This window comes from Perca flavescens, chromosome 10 (assembly GCF_004354835.1).
Source record: "Perca flavescens isolate YP-PL-M2 chromosome 10, PFLA_1.0, whole genome shotgun sequence".
NCBI classification, from domain to species: Eukaryota; Metazoa; Chordata; class Actinopteri; order Perciformes; family Percidae; genus Perca; species Perca flavescens.
This window is the reverse complement of record NC_041340.1, coordinates 11,316,269-11,335,014: the sequence shown is the minus strand read 5'-3', so window position 1 is coordinate 11,335,014 and position 18,746 is coordinate 11,316,269. Positions and strand designations below refer to the sequence as shown.

Below are 18,746 nucleotides of genomic sequence, written 5' to 3'. Positions count from 1 at the left end.
TTCATAGCTGATTAAAGATTACTTCCATTATGTTTAGTCCTACAGTAGCCCTACTTGTAGTTGTTTCGTGAAGCACAACTCACTGGGCCTAATGCGGGAAACAAATCAAACAAAGAGACTTGTTCTTAAGTGGCACATACGATTGCTTTCAGAGAACTTGTCGTATTCCCAAATGTTCTTAAACTTAGAATTTTCTCTGATTTGGAACACGAGCAAAAAGTACAGAAGAAAGAGAGGTTTACGTTCCATGTAATTTGAACAACCTGGCTTAACAATCCCTGAGTCATTTCAGCAACACTGAATGGTTCATCACTACAAAATGTTGACACACACAAAGAAAGAAAGAAACTTACAGAATCCTGAGGTTCTTGAGGCCAGAGAAGTCCACTTTAGTGATCCTGGTGATGTTGTTTCTGTTCAAATCCCTACAGAGAGAAAAACAAAGGTTACAAATCTGATTAATCAAATCTGATCGTTAATAAAGTTTAATACAATGCAGTGTATCTTGAAAGAATACGACTTTATTATAAAAAATGCTTAAAAGCAAATGAACATCATTGAGGAGGACCGAGGAGGACCATGCGTGTGTGTACGTTGGTGTGTTCTCGCTCAGTCAAATTAGTGAATGTGGCAGTAGGACAGAGCGTGAGAATGCCCCACAGCATATGAGCCCACGCACGCACAAACATACAAACACACACAAACACAACCAAAACACACAAACACTCCTACCGTACAGGCACCAGAAAGTTATGCACCCACATTTTTACACACACACACACACACACACACACACACACACACACACACACACACACACACACACACACACACACACAGGGCTCATGCTGCTCTGACTAATTGAGAAATTCTCCAGCCCCAAAAAAAGTGGGATGAAATTATTTTCTCTTTCCATCATCAGAGTTTAAAAGCTTATCGTGTTTCCTGGCTGTCATTCAATCTGTTTTAACTATCGGTGCACAATGTATGCACACCGCAATATGAAGTAAAAGACACACTGAGTGTGTGTGTATAGACTGGTTCCCTTTACACAGGTATGCTGTTTATTGAAACGCTGTCGTACTGGGTGAATTAGGGCAAGAAAAAAAGTGGGGAGAGCACAGACAAACAACACACACACAATTTTCTCTCCTATTTCACACACACAACTCTTTCCCTCACTTTTTAAGCTTTCACTTGCCCTCACAGACACACTCACACATGCACATAAACAGAGTCTGGTTGTGCCAAGGCGGCCTGCATGTTTTTCATAATACACCTAAACATTTATAAATCTGATTTAAGACCATATTAGGTTTCAAAAGGCTTCTCCAAGTTGACATGGCAAGGACCACTAATAAGAGCCATGCCCCGGCCTAAGACAGGGAGGGCCGGTGTGGGCGCGGGCAGCACTTCCCAAAGCCCAAAATGTGGTCCAGAAGTCCACCAGGGTTCCTTGAAAGGGCTCCAGGGTAATGAGGAGTTTCATAATCTCATCTGATGCAATGGAAGGTCTCATGAAATTACTGCTGATCAAAGATCCCCACCCCTACAGCACAGACTGACATAAATCATAAGCAACAACAATTAAGTTCTCAGAATGAGGTCCCAGTCAAGTAAGGTTTCTATTTGAGGATTCTTGATATGATAAAAAGAAGAGAAGAGTTATTTTCAGCCAAAACGGACCAGCAAAATTTTCAAAACATAGCCATAGCAATCATAGCCTGCACACAAGCCTACTTAACCTACAGTTTGAATAAATTGCTTTGGAATACATTTACATTTAATGCAAAATTGCTATGCAATACAAATGTAATGCCAAAAGAGCTTCAGTATTGGAATCCGAATCAGCAGATATCCAAATTCAGGCATCGGAATCAGATCGGAACTGAAAAAAAGTGGATCGTACATCTCTAGCTGCATTAATTGTATTCATAGATAAACCCACATCAAGTGATCCAAGCATTTGGAAGCAGCCAAAACATGAAAAAATATTGATGATGATTCTGAGTGTCATCCATCTTGCCAGTGCATTCTAGAGACCAGATACGTTTCACACAGCGGGCATTTCCCCATCATCCAGACTTGATGCTGCTGGTTCTTGTCACTGTGTAATTGCCAGTTCTTTGGAAAGTGAGGCAGCTTGATATGGTGAAAAACTCAATACACTACTCACTTATACTTCAACTTGAGGAAAGAGCTGATTCAATGATGTAAGAAACTTTTTTCCCTTGTTGATTTGTGATTTCAAGTATCCACTCACTTCAGAGTGACTCTGAGGCAGCATCCAATCTGAAAGCTTCTGTTTCACATCTTCCCACCTCTATCCATCTTCTCCTCCCTGTCTTACCCCTCTTCTGTCTCTTATCTTTTAACCTTACGTTTTTTTCTTTTTTCCCTCATCTATCTTACATCTCTCCTTTCTCCAGTCACTGCTCTTTAATGCCAATCTGTCAGTCCTTTACAGCCATCTATACCCTCGTTCCCAGCCTTCCACTCCACATTTTCTTTTTCTCTCTAATCTCCCCCTTTGACAACGTCTCCTCTCAATCTCTCATGTCTTATCTTTCGCTGTTTCACAGTTGACTAAAGACGTTTTCTTTGCCTTCCTCTGTTTTTCTCTGTTCCCCCTAATCTCTCCTCTTTAATCTCAATCTTTCACTCGTTTACAGTTGGCTGCATTTTCCTACCCTTCTGTTTTTTCCTCTGCCTTTTCCCCTAATCTCTTCATCCTTATCTCCATCTTTCTCTTGTTCACAGTGGAAACTTATGCTCTCACCAGGGATACCGCTCATGACTCAAACAAACGATGAGGCTACAGGGCCAGGTAAAGCGCGATGGCATCTAGCTCACCACCTAACAACCGAAAGAAAGTCAAGGCTATTGCCAGAGCAAAATGAGATGTGGTTTGAAATTAAAGGATAACATTGTCAAATAAAAATAACACCAATTCAGTGATGTATTCAGAAACAAGAAGGTGTAAAGTATATGACGTCTAGTCATTCATCATAAGGTAAACCAACCTGTAACATCAGTCATATAATCAAATAAGCATTCATTCATGGTTTGCACTCTCAGACCACGTGATATTACTACTAACTTTATTAAATGCCAATGCCACTACAGAACACTACAGTGTGTACAACCCTGTATATGTTATTTTCATTTTTCAGTTCTATTCTGCAACTGACAGCTGGGTAAAATGAGTATTGTGGGCTCACCTCTTTATTTGTCACAAAATTGTAGGTTATTAATGGACATGCATAAACTACTATAATAAAGCAAAGACACGTAAATGACGATGGCATACACAGCTGTTTTAGCTCTCAAAGAATCAGCATAGCAGCAATAAATCTAATGGGAGACCTAACCCCCCCTTAATTAACACAAACATGAGAATTCAATCTTAATTAAATCAACTTTACCCAAATCTTAGCACACAACTAAAGGGAGATGGTGGTGGAGGATAGAGAGCGATTAAGACTGATCAGCAGATTAGCAGTGAAACGTGTCAAGTTGTAATGGCTGAGCTTTGCTCCTACTTGAATAGGTTTGGATGTTACTAATCAGGTAATGAAAATGCAACTTCAGTGCTCTGCCTGAACTATCGCAATGCTCCATCATTAGCCTTAACATAGGAGTTAGTACAAAGCTGTGAAGGTGTTGTGCGTTGAAATAAGGACTCAGATAATCCCATACAGTAAGGCCTATGTCTCACACAAATTCCAGACGAGTTCTTTGAAAAAGAGCTGAGAAACAGAAGGCTACCATTACACCTCAAAACAATATCATTCTGCTTTATATAACTTAAAATTATATATAAAAAAAAACTCTCAGCCAAAACCAACGGCTAAAGAGGATCTGAATGACTTAAAGGTAGTGAGGCGGCCATTTTTATACACCTGGTCTCCTGAAGTGTGGGTGTCCACCCCACCCAGCAGTAAAGCTTAACTTCGCTTTAGATTTAACTGACCAGCTGGCAGTCAAACAACTAACGAGCGACTTTAGTACAAAAGCACTAACCGCTTGTTTCCATTACAGGCAGAGGTAAGGCGCGCATGTGTGTGTGTGTGTGTGTTTGTGACAACGGGATAAGACAAGAATGCAAACAGCAGGTGTTCGGGAAATTAATGTAGCATAAAACACACACACAAAGGCTCAGACAGCTCCAACACATCTCACCCCCAGACCACTGAAACCAGTGAACCTTACGGTCTGGCTGCCTTGGGCCGGCATACTGGTTGACTTTACACACACACACGCAGGCACACACGTTTGGTGTGGGGGGGGGGGCTGAGTCACTTATAGCACAGCTTTATTGGTTACACCACAGAGACTGAGAAATAACAGAGAAATAACTATTAGAAAGGAATGTTAAACAAATGACAGATCAGGTAACAAAATCTCCCAGGAGCTCAAAGGAATGAAAAATGGGTCTGACCGCTGCTGTAGTAACCCATGACATATTAAGAGAATACATGAGATAAATGTTGAATTTGTCGGGTTACTGGCTGTTCCCCCTATCTCAATCTGTCCTGTTTTAGTTTACTTGGCCTTTACCCTCTTTTTTTCTGTCTGGGACAAACAGTGAGAAATAACGATTTACTGCTGCTAACAGTTTCCTCTCTCTGTTCTGTCTCTGTCTATCTGACACTGTGACATTTCCTTTTTCCACTTTGTCTTTCACTCTATAACGCACCTTATCTCTCCATCCCTCCATGCTTTTCCTTTCATCCTTTGCTGTTCTCCGTCCAACGCTTCATTTATGAATGCACTCGCTTCCTGTTCCTAATCTCCTGTTATTTTCCACAAAGCTCTTGTACTGCTTCACTTCATAATTCCTCCTTTCTTGCTCTCCATCCTTCTCTCTCTCAAAGATATATATGCTCAATTTCGCTCTCTAAATCTCCAAGTTACGCAAGGAATCCTAATTGCCTTCTTCCTTTTCCTCTGAGCTCCATGCTCTACAGTGTGTCTGTCACCAGAAGCTGGGGGCAGGCGTCAAGCTGCTTCAAAATTAGACTTTGTTGCAGCTCCCATCCATCCATTTCACATGTCTAGATACATTTAGTAACACCTGCTCAGACTTTTTGATCTAATCACTAGTCGTAACCTCACTTGATATTAAGCCTAAAAGGAAGAGGCATTAAAACCTCTTGTCCAACAGGACTGAAGGAGAAGGCAGCTTAGAAGCCAAACCAGTCAAAACTCACATTTTGCAGCTAAAAACCTGAAAATGGTTTAAATTAAATCAAAATAAACATATTCTCCTTCTAATACGTTGCATGCAGGTGCACATACTGTATGTGGCAAGCTAAACACACTTCCAGTAAAGGTCGACAAGTATTTTTTACTGAAAGCAATTATGAAACTGTGACAGTATTGGGCAGCAAATTCAATGATAGTGAGTAATAAATCAGAAAAAGATGAGATACCATAAACAAGAGTTAGACCAAAAGTAATGTAAAAATGGCCATGAAGAAAAAAGCAAAAGGTTATCAGTGAAAGATAATGACATGAAGTTCATAAGGAAATACAACGGAGTGTGACATAACGCTACATTACACACTACTACAGAACAGAATGTTCAACTCAAACCAACAGCTGGTGGTAGAACAAACATTAACATTTAAAATGAAGGCAGTTAAATATTTCAGTATCAAACTGACTATGAAGAACTTGTGTTTACAAAACTTGACTGAGTCAAGTAGAACAAGTTCTCTATTACTGTATAAAAAAAACTATATTTCACATGTAAAACATAAATTGTGAAATTGAAAGACGTAATCATGGAAGGCATTCACAAGAATGACATGTTGATTCCCTTGCACACCATGTATTGTCTACAAGAGTTTACAAGGATCTACAAGTTTTGGAAATTTGGGGTTTTGTGGAACATTTGGTCTCCTGTGTGACCGTTTACTGCTGTTTTGAATCTCTGTCATAGTGAGGCTAATAGAAAGTGAACTCCTTCCTATTACAGCACTGCTCTCTGGGATACACAGCAATCATCACTTGGAGGTTTTGGGCATTCACATCGTACACACGCTCACACGACAAAAGGCATGTGAACGCATGAGAATAAGCGAGTGCATACACACTCAAGAGGTCCGGGCTGAATGCTACCTTTGAGGACACCATGTCATTACATTACATGTCATTTAGCTGACGCTTTAATCCGAAGCAACTTCTTCAACTTTTTAAAATCACATATGACAGGTTATTAAAGGCTGACATAGAGCTGGGCAATATATCGATATTATATCGATATCGTGATATGAGACTAGATATTGTCTTAGATTTTGGATATCGTAATATCGTGATATGGCATAAGTGGTGTCTTTTCCTGGTTTTAAAGGCTGCATTACAGTGAAGTGATGTCATTTTCTGAACTTACCAGACTGTTGTAACTGTTCTATTATTTACCTTTTCCCACTTAGTCATTATATCCACATTACTGATGATTATTTATCAAAAATCGCATTGTGTAAATATTTTGTTAACGCACCAATAGTCAATACAACAATATCGTTGCGGAATCGATATTGAGGTATTTGGTCAAATATATCGTGATATTTGATTTTGTCCATATCGCCCAGCCCTAGGCTGACACCAATATGATAAAGACTCAGTATCTATAAATCCAAAATAGTTTTCGAAACATAAATAACGTGGCACTGCCTTAAAAACCAAACACCTACTGTACACTCTTTACATCAACTCATTTGAATTAAAAGCAACCAAATTACTTAAGCTTGGCTACCTACCGACCTGTATAAAAAAGCATTTATATGTTCACAGCCATCACATTCAGAATTAACACAGCAAACACAAACAATTGCTAACACCACTGAGAGTTATCTGCATAGAAGACAAAGGTTTGCCTGGTGTGATGGGTTTACAGCCACTGCAGCAAGACACTGATCCCACTGTTGGAGATTGTTTCTCGTGTAGGCTATGCATGCTTCTCAGAAACATTCTGACACTTGACATTTAACATTTTATCTGGCTGATGTTCCTCACCACTCATTTGTCACGGGTAAAAAAAAAAAAGAAAAACTTTCTCTTTTTGTACAAATAAGCTTTGTCTTATACTGGATGTTTGCAAGGTCTAGAATGCCAACAGAAAAACTAAACACAAAAGGTGGGAGAACGTCCTTCCCAGGAAAAAAGGAGAGGAGAGGAGAGGAGAGGAGAGGAGGGAGGAAGAGGAGCAGAGACTCTGACGATTAAGATGCCATTAGTCAGTCAAATATTCTCCCTACAGCAGACTAAAGGATACTCACGTTCACTCCATAAAGGGAAATCCTGTCTGAATGATGCACAATACAGCACCCTCCATCTCATCTGCACATTAGTTCTCTGTCTCAATTTTATTCTCATGTTAGTATTCTGTTTGATTTTCTACCTCACTTTTTATATGAGATATGTTTTTCCTACTCTTTTATTCATCTTTTATCCTTCTATTACTCCTCCTATTTTCTCCTGCTTATGTCTCTGTCTTTCAAATGACTTGTTAATGCATCTTTCGCCTTCAATATCCCAGAATTTTCAGATTGTGTTGAGATCTAAGAGAGTAATGTGTCTCCCCTCTGGGTATAATCTTCAATTGCTTTGTTTTCTGTCTGTCACAATTTCTTTCTCTCTCCCTCCTAGTCTCAACTCAGTGCCTATACCACTCAACCTAACGAAACTCATTGTTTGGTGTCATAGTTAACCATGCTGGCTCAACCACATTAGGGAGACGCCTGCAAGCATCCCTTTCTTTTGGAGTCACGAGCCAAAAGGGCTATAAACCAGCGCTGTATTTGGTTAGCTCTTTTCTTTGCTGGAGTTTATAGGGCTGCATTGCTTTGTCTAGATTTACTACTGCTGTACTGTAAGTGAATAGGGTTGGGGTAGAGGGGTAATTTGGCCACTGAGAGGCCACTTGACAAGAACAAGGGCTGCTGCTTTCTCAACAGAGGCCAAGTCAGAAAAAGCAAGAGTGAACGAGAGGACAAGAGAATGAGAGAGGTTAAGATGGACAAGAGACTGAGAGAGAAAGTGAATGATTAAGACAAAGTTTGAGAGAGACAGAGACTCACTGTCACTTTGAGCTTAGCTGAACATCCGATCGTTAAGGAAAAATGATGGTGCAAGTCACACTGTCATAGTGTAAACACATATGGCATCCACACAAATATGTACACAAACACACACACACACGCACACACACACACACACACACACACACACACATATAGAAGAGAGGAACACAGGAAACACATACTGAGAAAAAGAAAGTCCCTGCAGAAGGGATATAATGTGTTGCTTTGGTGACAGTGGCCTAACAAAACAGTGGCACAGCCTGTTAACATCAAACGACTCCAAGCGTACTGCACGCACACTTACACACACACAAACCCAGACTGGCGTTATAGTATGACACACACTCTGAAGTCCTCTGGTCTGAAGACAGAAAGTCACAGAAGGTCATTCGTGACTCGGGGTAGTTTCTATGTGACGCAGTCTCGCTCTCTCTCTCTCTCGTTATATGTCAAAGTTTCCAACTACCGCCAATTGCATGTTTAATCCAGTGAAAGCATGGTACTTCTATATGTATGTGTATGTATGTGTATGTGTGTGTGTGTGTGTGTGTGTGTGTGTGTTGCACCTAATAATATGTGTGCCTATATCGCTGCATGCGTTAATTCTCCTTGTATGTATTTTCATTTGAAATATAAATGTACCTTTTTCATGTGACTATGCATGTGTGTGTTCTTGTACCATCTTTGTGGGGACCCATTTTTAGACTGTAAGAGTAAGGATATTTTTGGAGAGTGAGGACATTTTGTCTGGTTTACACTATACTATACTATAAGTGTTGGTTAAGGAGGGTAAAAAGAAAATTCTAGTTTTATACAACCTGGGTTGTTAACACAAAAGGTAAAAAAAAAAGGTCAAGACCAAAAGCCGTCAGACGTTCATACAGATTTAAACCAACCCCAGGTTAGCAAAACTTACTTTGAAGAGAAAATTTAGGCAAACTGTGAAATAATCACCCAAATTGTTCACTGCGAACATCAATCACAGTTAGGAGACCTTCTTTGTGGTCCAACTTTGACCCACCATGCTTTCAGTTTTCATCACAGTCAGTTTTTTTTTCTGTGCAAAGAGGGATTTCATGTGTGCTAAGCTTCAAGCTTATCCTCCATATAACGTGGGTTAGATAATCTTGTTCACTGTTGTCTTGTTTACAACCTGTCAGATCTTCAGTCTTCAAATTTCACAGGCTTTTTGGTAGCACATTTTTCAGATCTAAGCATATAAATGTTATGAGTACAATAGAAAAAAAACAATGGCCAAAAGCATAAAAATAAGAGTCAAGTTGTAATAAACCGTACTTTTACTTTAAGGGTTAAGTTTAGAATTAGCTTGAGTTGAGGTGTTGGCAGTTGTGATGGTAAAGGTTAGGATAGGGTCGAGGAATGCATTATGTCAGTGAGGGTCCTCACAAGTGCAATGCATTGATGCAAAGTGTGCATTCATATGTCTGCATTTATTGGCCTGTAAGTATGCCAGTAGTGTGTGCACCTCTTTGCCTGTGTATATTTTTTGTGTGTAAAGTACATGTGAATACAGTGTATGTGTGTATGTTTTAACACTGCCAGCATGCTCTGTTTCCCAGAAGGGCAGTGCCCACTGTCAGTGCCAGCTGGCTGCCTCCTTGGCAGACTGAAAGTCATTATATATAAAGGTCAACTGCCCGCATGCTGGAGAAACTTGGGGAAGAGAATATCACCCACTGACCTAGAACTGTAGACTAAATATTGGTTACCCTCACTTGTGCCATTTAGCATACCATAACTGAATCAAACATAATTGGAAGTGCACAAAATGGTTACCACGAGATGGCCACAGATGATAGGCGTGACATTAAGAGGCTGTTTGAGAACAGCAAGCTCATTGTGGTTTTAGCTTCTTAGTTTAGACTTGTCTGCTATAGCAATAACACTCGGCTGCTCCTCAGATTTATTACATCACCATCATACCCACGATAACAGTAAAGAACGCTCTTCATTGAAAGATGGCTTTTATTCAAGTTACCAAAGCATGTGTACTGACTTAAGCTTCTCTCAAAGTAGTGCACATGTACAGAAATACTGCACAAACAAAACGCATCACTATTTAGCTCCCTGGTTTCCACAAAAGTTGGCGAAGTACCAACACAGCATGGTTAGCAGAGATTCATGGAAATGCATCTTTGACTTATCAGACTTCTTAGTTGTGTCAGCAGCCAGCTAACACAACACAATATTATTTGCAGTGACATCAGGGGAATGCTCGGGGCCACAACTGAAAGGAGCTGAGCCAACACCTAAGTACTACATCAGTGATTACAGATTGTTCTTGATCCAATCAGATTATTTGAACTTTGGGGGACGGGAACTGTCACACACACACGCACACACGCACACATGAACACACACACACACACACACACACACACACACACACACACACACACAAGGATTCCTGTCCCACCATTGAATGCCGTTTCATAGCTGAGGGTGTGGTGGTTACAGCGTCCAATGACCAATCAACACCAAGCTTTGATAAGAGCCAGAAGCAGAGGCTGGAACGTGTGTGTTCATTCTACACACAGAAACACACACACTCACTGATGCTTGCTTGCACACACACACACACACACACACACACACACACACACACACACACACAGTGGCAGGATCTTATTGTTATGCGCTGTGGGTAGGTTGGCATGCTGAGGGGAAATGGGAGCTGTGAACACTCTACTGGAGAGATGCTGCTGGCAAACTAAAGGTGTGTGTATTAAACTAAGAGGTGGATGTCAGTGAGAGACGTGTAGAGAAAGGTAGGGAGGAGGCAAGCAAGACAGAAATGGGACAGAAAATAAGGTGGAGTGAGGCAAGGGTTGGAAAAAGAAACAGAGGAAGTTAACATGAAGGAGAAAAAAGGAAAGTAGAGGGATGGGAAGAGAGAGCGAGAGATGTTGGAAAGAGAAACAAAGTTGGGGTAAAGATGAAGAGTTGGGAAGGGAAATGAAGAAAAAAAGACCTGTGTCTTGTGCCAGTCGAGGCTAGAGAAAGTAGAGAAGGTGTTGCTCGTAAAAAACTTGCCAAAACTTCCTCAAAGTGCCGTTAGCGAGGGAAAAGAAAAATAGGCAGTTAAAATCGGACTTAGTTTGTGTAAAGTTGGCTCAGGCAGCTCGCCACTTCCAGCAGTGAACTCATTCAACTGCAAACACGCACGTTAACACACACATACTACATACATAGTTTGACATACAGAACACACACACAGATGTGACCATACATTCTACACACATATAAGAGGATTAAAATAAGCAAACACGAAAGTATAGACGTGTAATCACACACACACTTTCCTGATTGCAACTCAACCAATTGAAGGCCCTCTCTAGAGTTTAAAGCATTCAATTTCCCCACATTTCACAGCAGTTGGGGGCGAATTTGCAGCTTTAAAAATCAACACTCCAGGGTGTGTGTGTGTGTGTGTGTGTGTGTGTGTGTGTGTGTGTGTGTGTGTGTGTGTGTGTGTGTGTGTGTGTGTGTGTGTGTGTGTGTGTGTGTGTGTGTGTGTATGCGGACCCTGTAGGGCAGGTGTGAATTGGACCCCGGAGAGAAAAGCTGTCCCTGTTTTCCAATTCATTTTACCCAGCCTCGTTAAGCCTGTTAAGCCTCCCCCAAAACCCTCCACTCAAATTAGATGCAAATGAGGTCTCAAGTGGCTTCCCAAGGAGGACATTACGGAATTGACTGGCCTGAGGTAAACTGTGAGGCTGCCTGCGAGTGCATGTGTGTGTGTGTCGAGTGAACAGTTGAGGCCACCACTGTTTTTTTCTCGTTAACCTTTCCAAATGCTCTGTTTACAATAGTGAAGAAAACGGGCTTTTAAAAGATTTATTGTGTAGTTATGACAGGTGGACTCTGGCTTTGACTGTTGCTCTCACCCTTTACTTCTGGAGGTAGTGAAAGTGAACTGGATTCAAAGTTATATGCTGTGTAGTCTCGCATTGCCGGACCTATCTCCACAGCGCTGTAGAGTAAGGTCCGGCTACACCACAGAAACATTCTGGAAGAGGAGAAAGAAAACACTCTAGGTTGTTAAGGTGCTAAGCTCCAGCGCAGCGACTGCGGATCAGCAAAATGTTCTTTTGTTTTGGTGTAACATTTGCAACCCGCAAAAGAAAATGCCACATTCAATAAAAAATCAAGTTAACTGTTCACACAATACAGTAAAGTGAATCTATTTCAATTAGCTGGATACAAGGATAAATGTAATTTGCTCTACTTCGTCCATAGCGATCCCCACAAATCAGCCCCAAAATGTCCCAGTAAGATAGTAAATGCATATTCTTTGTTAATCTTCGCAATCATTCCCCGAAAGAACCAAGCAGGCCTGCCTTATTGCACAATGCAATTTTTTTCTCAAAACTTGCCATTGTCACCGTGTAGTTGGCTAGCTAAAAGTTTGTTGTCGTTTCCCGTAGCGAACAGAGTTTGAAAACGGCAACACACAGAGAACGGAAGGTGAGGGCAATTATCCTGAAAATGTACTTCCATTGATCCAGACTATATGTCGTGTAATAAAGAGAGTAAGTGGGGACTAACTCTTTAGTACACACTGGTGATTCTTAGAACTTTACATTGCCAACCATTTTCCATTTTGACTTTCTAGGCTGCCATGTGCCTTTAAAGTAAACATTGTTTTCAGTGTTATATATCAGTATATCCTGAAGTTATTTCATCATGAAGCTTTGTACTTTACTTTTTCTTTGTGCCCGATTTCCCTCAATCTGTGTAATGTACTTCTTCACTTACCAGTGATTTTCTACATTTGTTTTCAGTAACCTACAGAGAGTCTGAATTTGTTTTATTTGGTACATGTGGCTTGAAAAAGAGCGATAAAGGGAGCAGTAGAGTAGTAGCTAAAAAAGATTTTCCACTCAAGATAAGGCGAGAGTCATGTCCCTTACTCAAACGCCACATGTCTTGTGGTCTTGTTGCATAGTATTCTGGTGTGGTTAGACCACTACTGGTTGAGAGAACTGTATCCCCTCTTCTCTAAGGAATTCTCCTTATGTAACTTGAACATTTCTGCAAAACGGTGAGTCTGTAAATAAATATTGGCCATTTTAGTTTGTGGATCAATGACAAAATCGAAACAGAAATGCAAGGTGGATCATTATTAGACTTTTTTAAAGGGTTAAACGTAAAGTGAATTTTTACTTTCAAGAGGTAAAATGCATCAGTGTCCTGTCCTGTATTCCATCTGTGATGAACACACCCAAACAGAGTTGCATTAGCGTAACATGTATAACACAAAATGATGAGTTTATGAAAAATCTGAAGGAACTTTTAGCTCCATTGCAGTGGTCTTTTCTCCCTACTGGCTACTACATATAATTAACAGTTTAAAATGTGTGACATTTGACAGGATCTTATAAAACCATTTCATCATCATGTGGATATTCAGTATTTCTAAACTAGAGGATGGTAAAGTTAAGGAAATATCACAAATCAATTCCAGAATTGTGGAAACTTTACTTTGATGCAAATGAGCATTTTTTTACTCACAACTTAACAAACTTGGCACTTTTGTTGCTAGAATCTGTTGTCCACATGGACCTCATCCCAGTTGTCAAAACCAAATCCCTGCCCAGGGCAATAACAGTCATCTCTCTTTCCTTAAAAGTTTCCCATCTGCCGTAACCTTTAGAACTGGAATCTCATCCATTTTAATGTTTCCCATCTCAGACTCCCTAAAATATATCTGCAGAGAGAAGGGAGAAAGATGAAGGCAGGCAGACAGAGAAAGAGGGAGGAAAAGAGCAACTCTGGGCCAAAGTCACAGCTGAAACACTGACCTGGATAAATCAGGGAAACATAAACACATAGTTTCTGGCTTAAAAGGGGAGGGAGGGGGCGCTGCTACCCAAAATATTCCACCCCGGGGACCCCAGCAAAAGGCAGGCAACCCCCTTATCCCACCTCCCCATCACAGCCCGCTCTAATTATTTATTTTTCTTGGGTGTAAATTTCTTCGGGGGATTGCTGTGTAAAAGCCAACAGGTCCTGGGAGGTCACAGCAGTCCTGTGGGATGGGAGAGGTATGGGGTTCGTTGTTCACACTCGCACACACACACAATCACACTAGCCAGCGCAAACATGCCCACACAAATACACAAACATATCTAAACAAACACATGCAAAAGTAAAAATGCTCGCACACATGCTAATCATGTGTCCGTATCCACCAGTACCCCCCACATCCACACACAGGCATCAGCAAACACGGCCCCCCACTTCCCTCTGCAGCCTACTGATTGTGTTTGTTGTCTCAGGGCTTGGTCTGTTGTTGATCCCCTGCGGGGCTTTTGTCTGCTCCGTTATCATGCATAATCACTTCCATACCTTAAACAGCATAGGTGTGTGTTTGTGAATGCATGTGTGTGGCTGCGGGGGTGTATATGTGTCAAGATCTGGCTAGAGGTGGCAGCAGAGGCTGTCAGGGTTCTGTCTCTGCCTTAGGAATGAATATCATTTGAAACTAACTGTCACCAGGTTCAAATAAAGAAAAAGAAAAGCTCTGAAAGTAATTCTTTTAGAGTTAAATCACAAAGAGGCTCTAGCTGGCTCTCTGAACCTTTGAAAAAGTTTGGAAAGTCTCACTGCAAAAGGAGTGTGAAAAATAAAAACATTTAAGGAGCTCACTGCGTCTTCTCACCTTACATTTGGACCTGTTTAAAAAACTAATTACTCGCTCTAAAGCTGCTTTAGGATTGTTTTCTTAACTGCCTCCATTCACTGGGGTCACTGGCGAATTTTAGGGCAGTTGCATGTGCACCACCTATTATGTGTATAACCAAAGGGATTGCAATGCTTTCAGCCAGGAAGTATACCTGTAACCTTTCCCAGGAAACTACCCCTTGTTTTTTTTAATAAGTATATAGTAAAAGTGGGATATTATCCCATTTATCAGCCTTTTTGGGCTTACATGGCTGGTTTAAAAAAAGAAATCTCTCTATTGACTTTTGGAAAAGATTAAGCCCATTTTTTTCTAATTCATGGTTAACATAATGAGTATGCATGAAGTTTCCATTAAGTAAAACATGTATAAAGTTTGAGGTGTCTAATCAATAGTGATTTCCGATTTTAAGCTACCTCCTTCACCTCTGATAACTCCTGAGTCCTACATGGCATGTTAAATCTGTCATGCACAGTATGCTTTCATGTTACAAAATCCTCTGCTGTAACTACTACATGAATATTATAGGATTATGAGAGTAAAGCCAAGTAAGAAACGCGCAGCAGGCCACGGGGCACACTATGCTATATTTAGGAAAGATGATGACAGACAATACGATTTGCCAAAACTTTCATGAAATTCCACTTACAGGCGCTCGGCATTCCTCGGTATTCCTTTAGGCACAGTCTTCAAACCCAGACCCTGGCAGTCCACATGCGACCCGGAGCAGCTGCACTTGTGCGGGCATCCAGTCACCGAAGCAGCGCACACCAGAAGCGCAAAAACCAGAGCCAAAACCCGGCAGAGCGCCGCTCGCTTCTCCGGTCCGATCGGAGGCATGTTATCCACTTAAGTTACTTCCAACCCGAAGTTAATTGAAAATCCGCGATGGGGGCAAGTAGACGTTGTGGAAGTAAGGATCCCGAAAAAGGTCGAGCGGCCGTTAGACTGTGGTACAATAATAATAATAATAAAAAAAGAAGAAGAAGAAGAAGTAATGGGAGCCGAAATCAAATCAAGTTCGCTGTTGCTGAAGTTCACCAAAGTTTCTCTCAAGAGAGACGATCAGTCAGAATCTATTTAAAACGCTCTCTTGCCATTGAAGAACAGGGACTGAGATGAGCGTTTGGACGTTGACACTTTTCTTTTAAAACATCTTAACGGACGTCACTCAACTCGATGCGTAAAAGTCTCCACCAAATGCTCCTCATTCATAAACTCTCCGAGAAGTTATCAGCCTGACTCCTAAACTGTCCAAGGTAAAAATAAAAATGTTCAGCTGGGGTGTAACCTCCTTCCAGGGAACATCTCTCCTCTGCCAGGGAATAAAAAGTGAGAGTTGCTGAGGAGTTGTAATCAGTATTTTAAAAAAAGAAGAAGAAGTTGAGAGCAGAGGCGCAACACAGACTGGTATACGCCTGGAGGTTGTGAGAATAAGAGAGGCACACCGATGTGTACCTAGGTTTCCCCCAAAATCCTCTCTCTCTCTCTCTCTCTCTCTTTCTCTCTCTCTCTCTCTCTCTCTCTCTCTAACTCTATGTTGATGTCACCAGAAAACAGAGTGAGAGAGCTCTTCAAACTTTCACTCATCCCTTATCTTCCCTGCAGAAACATTCTCTGCTGTATAAACTGGGATACTTTCCCACAGAGACGAATACTCTCAGTCCGTGGCAGCAGTGTGCATATTTTAGCTCATTTCCCAGCAACTTGTCCTCTTTTATCAGGGCCCATATATAATCTTAACTATTTACTTTGTAATCATATAGTTGGTTTTAAACCATAGGCTATATTTCCCATAGTCCAATGCATCATCCAGACTCTGTGTGTTAACGTCACTGATTAATGCATGTCTGATAGATCACTCCAAAATGTCATTAATGTATCTTATATTGTAGTAGTATTTTGTATTTTTGATTTGATTACTTTCTTGATTGAGTTTTAAAAACAAAAAGCAAACATTTAAGGTGACTGGTAAATTACAGATTTGAGTTTCCAGATTATCTGCCAATGACTACTGTTAAAAGTTTCTGCTCATGCTGCAACTACTCTTAGTGACTTGGTGACAAGTGAAACAACTTTTTCAGTGAGGATCCACTCTTAAAGAGTGGCTGCCCTTCTGCTGCCCTCTATTGGTAGAAGACTTTCATAAACTAATAGTGGGTATTTTTGCAGTTAACAGCAATACGATAATTTCACTTCTCATTGTAAGTGTCCTTTAAATTAATTCAATTCATTTGGGGAATTGTAAATTGCAAATGTCAAACATTGCATTGTCCTCGGCAGTGTGTCAGTGTATAATGAACAGTGGAAACTTCATAAATATTGTAATGCCTGAAAACCAAACTGAGTAATTCAGTGTCTCAGTCTGGGACCCAAGCTAATTAAAACATCCATTTTCCTGTCAGTTGGCAACCCACCAAAAAATGAACTTTGGGCAAGTTTAATATTTTATTTATATTATATTTAAGTAGATACTTTTGTAAACAAATGTATTGTAATGTTTAAGATTAATTCTCCAAAGCTTTAAAAAAAAAACATCCCTTCTCTAATAAAATATGTTTTAATGGTGTATCTCTTACATGTCTGCTGAGCATATGACGCTCATTTTCAGGTCCAGCTTGATTCATGGTCAATCAGTAATGGCATATTCATACCTGAGAGTTGCCAATCTTCTGGTGGTAGTGTCTGTTCAGCCGGATCAGTTTATGTGTTCGGTGCCTTGTTCAAATGCACATTGAGTTGCTCTGGAGGGGAAAAACATCACTTATCAGTTATCGCATCATCAGGTTTGCGGTTAAAAAATGTTCCTGTTAAACTAGGGATCATCTGAGTTCAAGTCTTGAGAGACCGAACCGTCTGCTCTCAGTTGTTAAAATTTGACACTCTTCATCACATTGTAAAAGTAGGTGCTTGTTTGTTAAACACACAGACACATACACAGGGCGATGTGTGAATGTCAGTAAGTGTCATTTTGTATGTATGAAGACATATGAGAAATGTGTGTTTTCTTAATTCCCTGTCTACCTTTTAGATATGTTCTCCATCCTCCTAATTGTATCTTGTTTCCTTTTTTTCATCAGCAGTTGGATTATTGAACATCTCTCTCTCTCACACAGTCCCCTTTAGTCTTCAAGGGACAGAAGAAAATAAAGCTGCTTTGAAACTATTTTCAGTTTTGTGTTAGATCGATGGCTGCAGCAGAGCAGCACAGTTCTTTTTCACAGCCCCTAACTCCAGCTCCTCCTGGGAGATCCCCAGGTGGCCCCTGGCAGTCAGGGAAATTAAATCCCTCCAGAGTTTCCTGGGTCTGCCCGGAGGTTTCCTCCCTGCTGGCCCTGCCCGGGGGAGGCACAGGAGTGAGCAGCCTGTCAAAAGAGAGTCCGAGCCTGCTTTCTCTGTGGAGAAAATCCATTTCATCCGCCTGCACTTGGATCTTGTTGTTATCACAACTAACAGCACTTACATGCAGGGGCGTAGCAGTGAAACAGATGTGTACCCAGACAAACACATCTCGAAAGCATTAACATTTGGTAATAGCGAGCTAAGTGGTTGCCACAATGTACATTACATTCAAAATCTGTCCAGGAAATACCGGTGACAAAGATATTATTTTATCAATACTAATGCTAACAAAATTCATCACTTCCCGTTAAGAGCCAATGAGCATGGCAAACCTGTACCAACAAGCCTAGCTACATGTAAATAATGTTACACACAGGCACCAACAAAAGCTGCTAACACCTTTTATATATGTCAATGGCTAAGTGGCAATTTCCACTGGATGCGGGCGCTGCGGGCGTCTGCGGGCGTCTGCGGGCGTCTGCGGAACGCCTGGTCATTAGGTTTCCATTAAAGTCAATCTGTGTATTTCCACAGAATAAGGAACGTCTGCGTCCCTACTTCGTCCCAGTTGCGTCAGTCCGCAGCCCTCCGCAGCAGATACGCAGAGC

General features: G+C 40.9%; 1 protein-coding gene across 1 annotated transcript in view; it reads right to left on the bottom strand.

The window, feature by feature from the left end:
* slit3 (slit homolog 3 (Drosophila)) overlaps positions 1-15,764 on the bottom strand; it is a 240,956-nt gene extending 225,192 nt beyond the window's left edge. The window contains exons 1-2 of the mRNA XM_028589367.1: positions 15,446-15,764; positions 354-425 (exon numbers count right to left, since the gene is read on the bottom strand). Coding sequence (XP_028445168.1) covers positions 354-425; positions 15,446-15,636 — 263 coding nt within the window. The 5' untranslated portion in view covers positions 15,637-15,764. The remainder of the gene's footprint in view (positions 1-353; positions 426-15,445) is intronic.
* Positions 15,765-18,746: the final 2,982 nt, after the last annotated feature.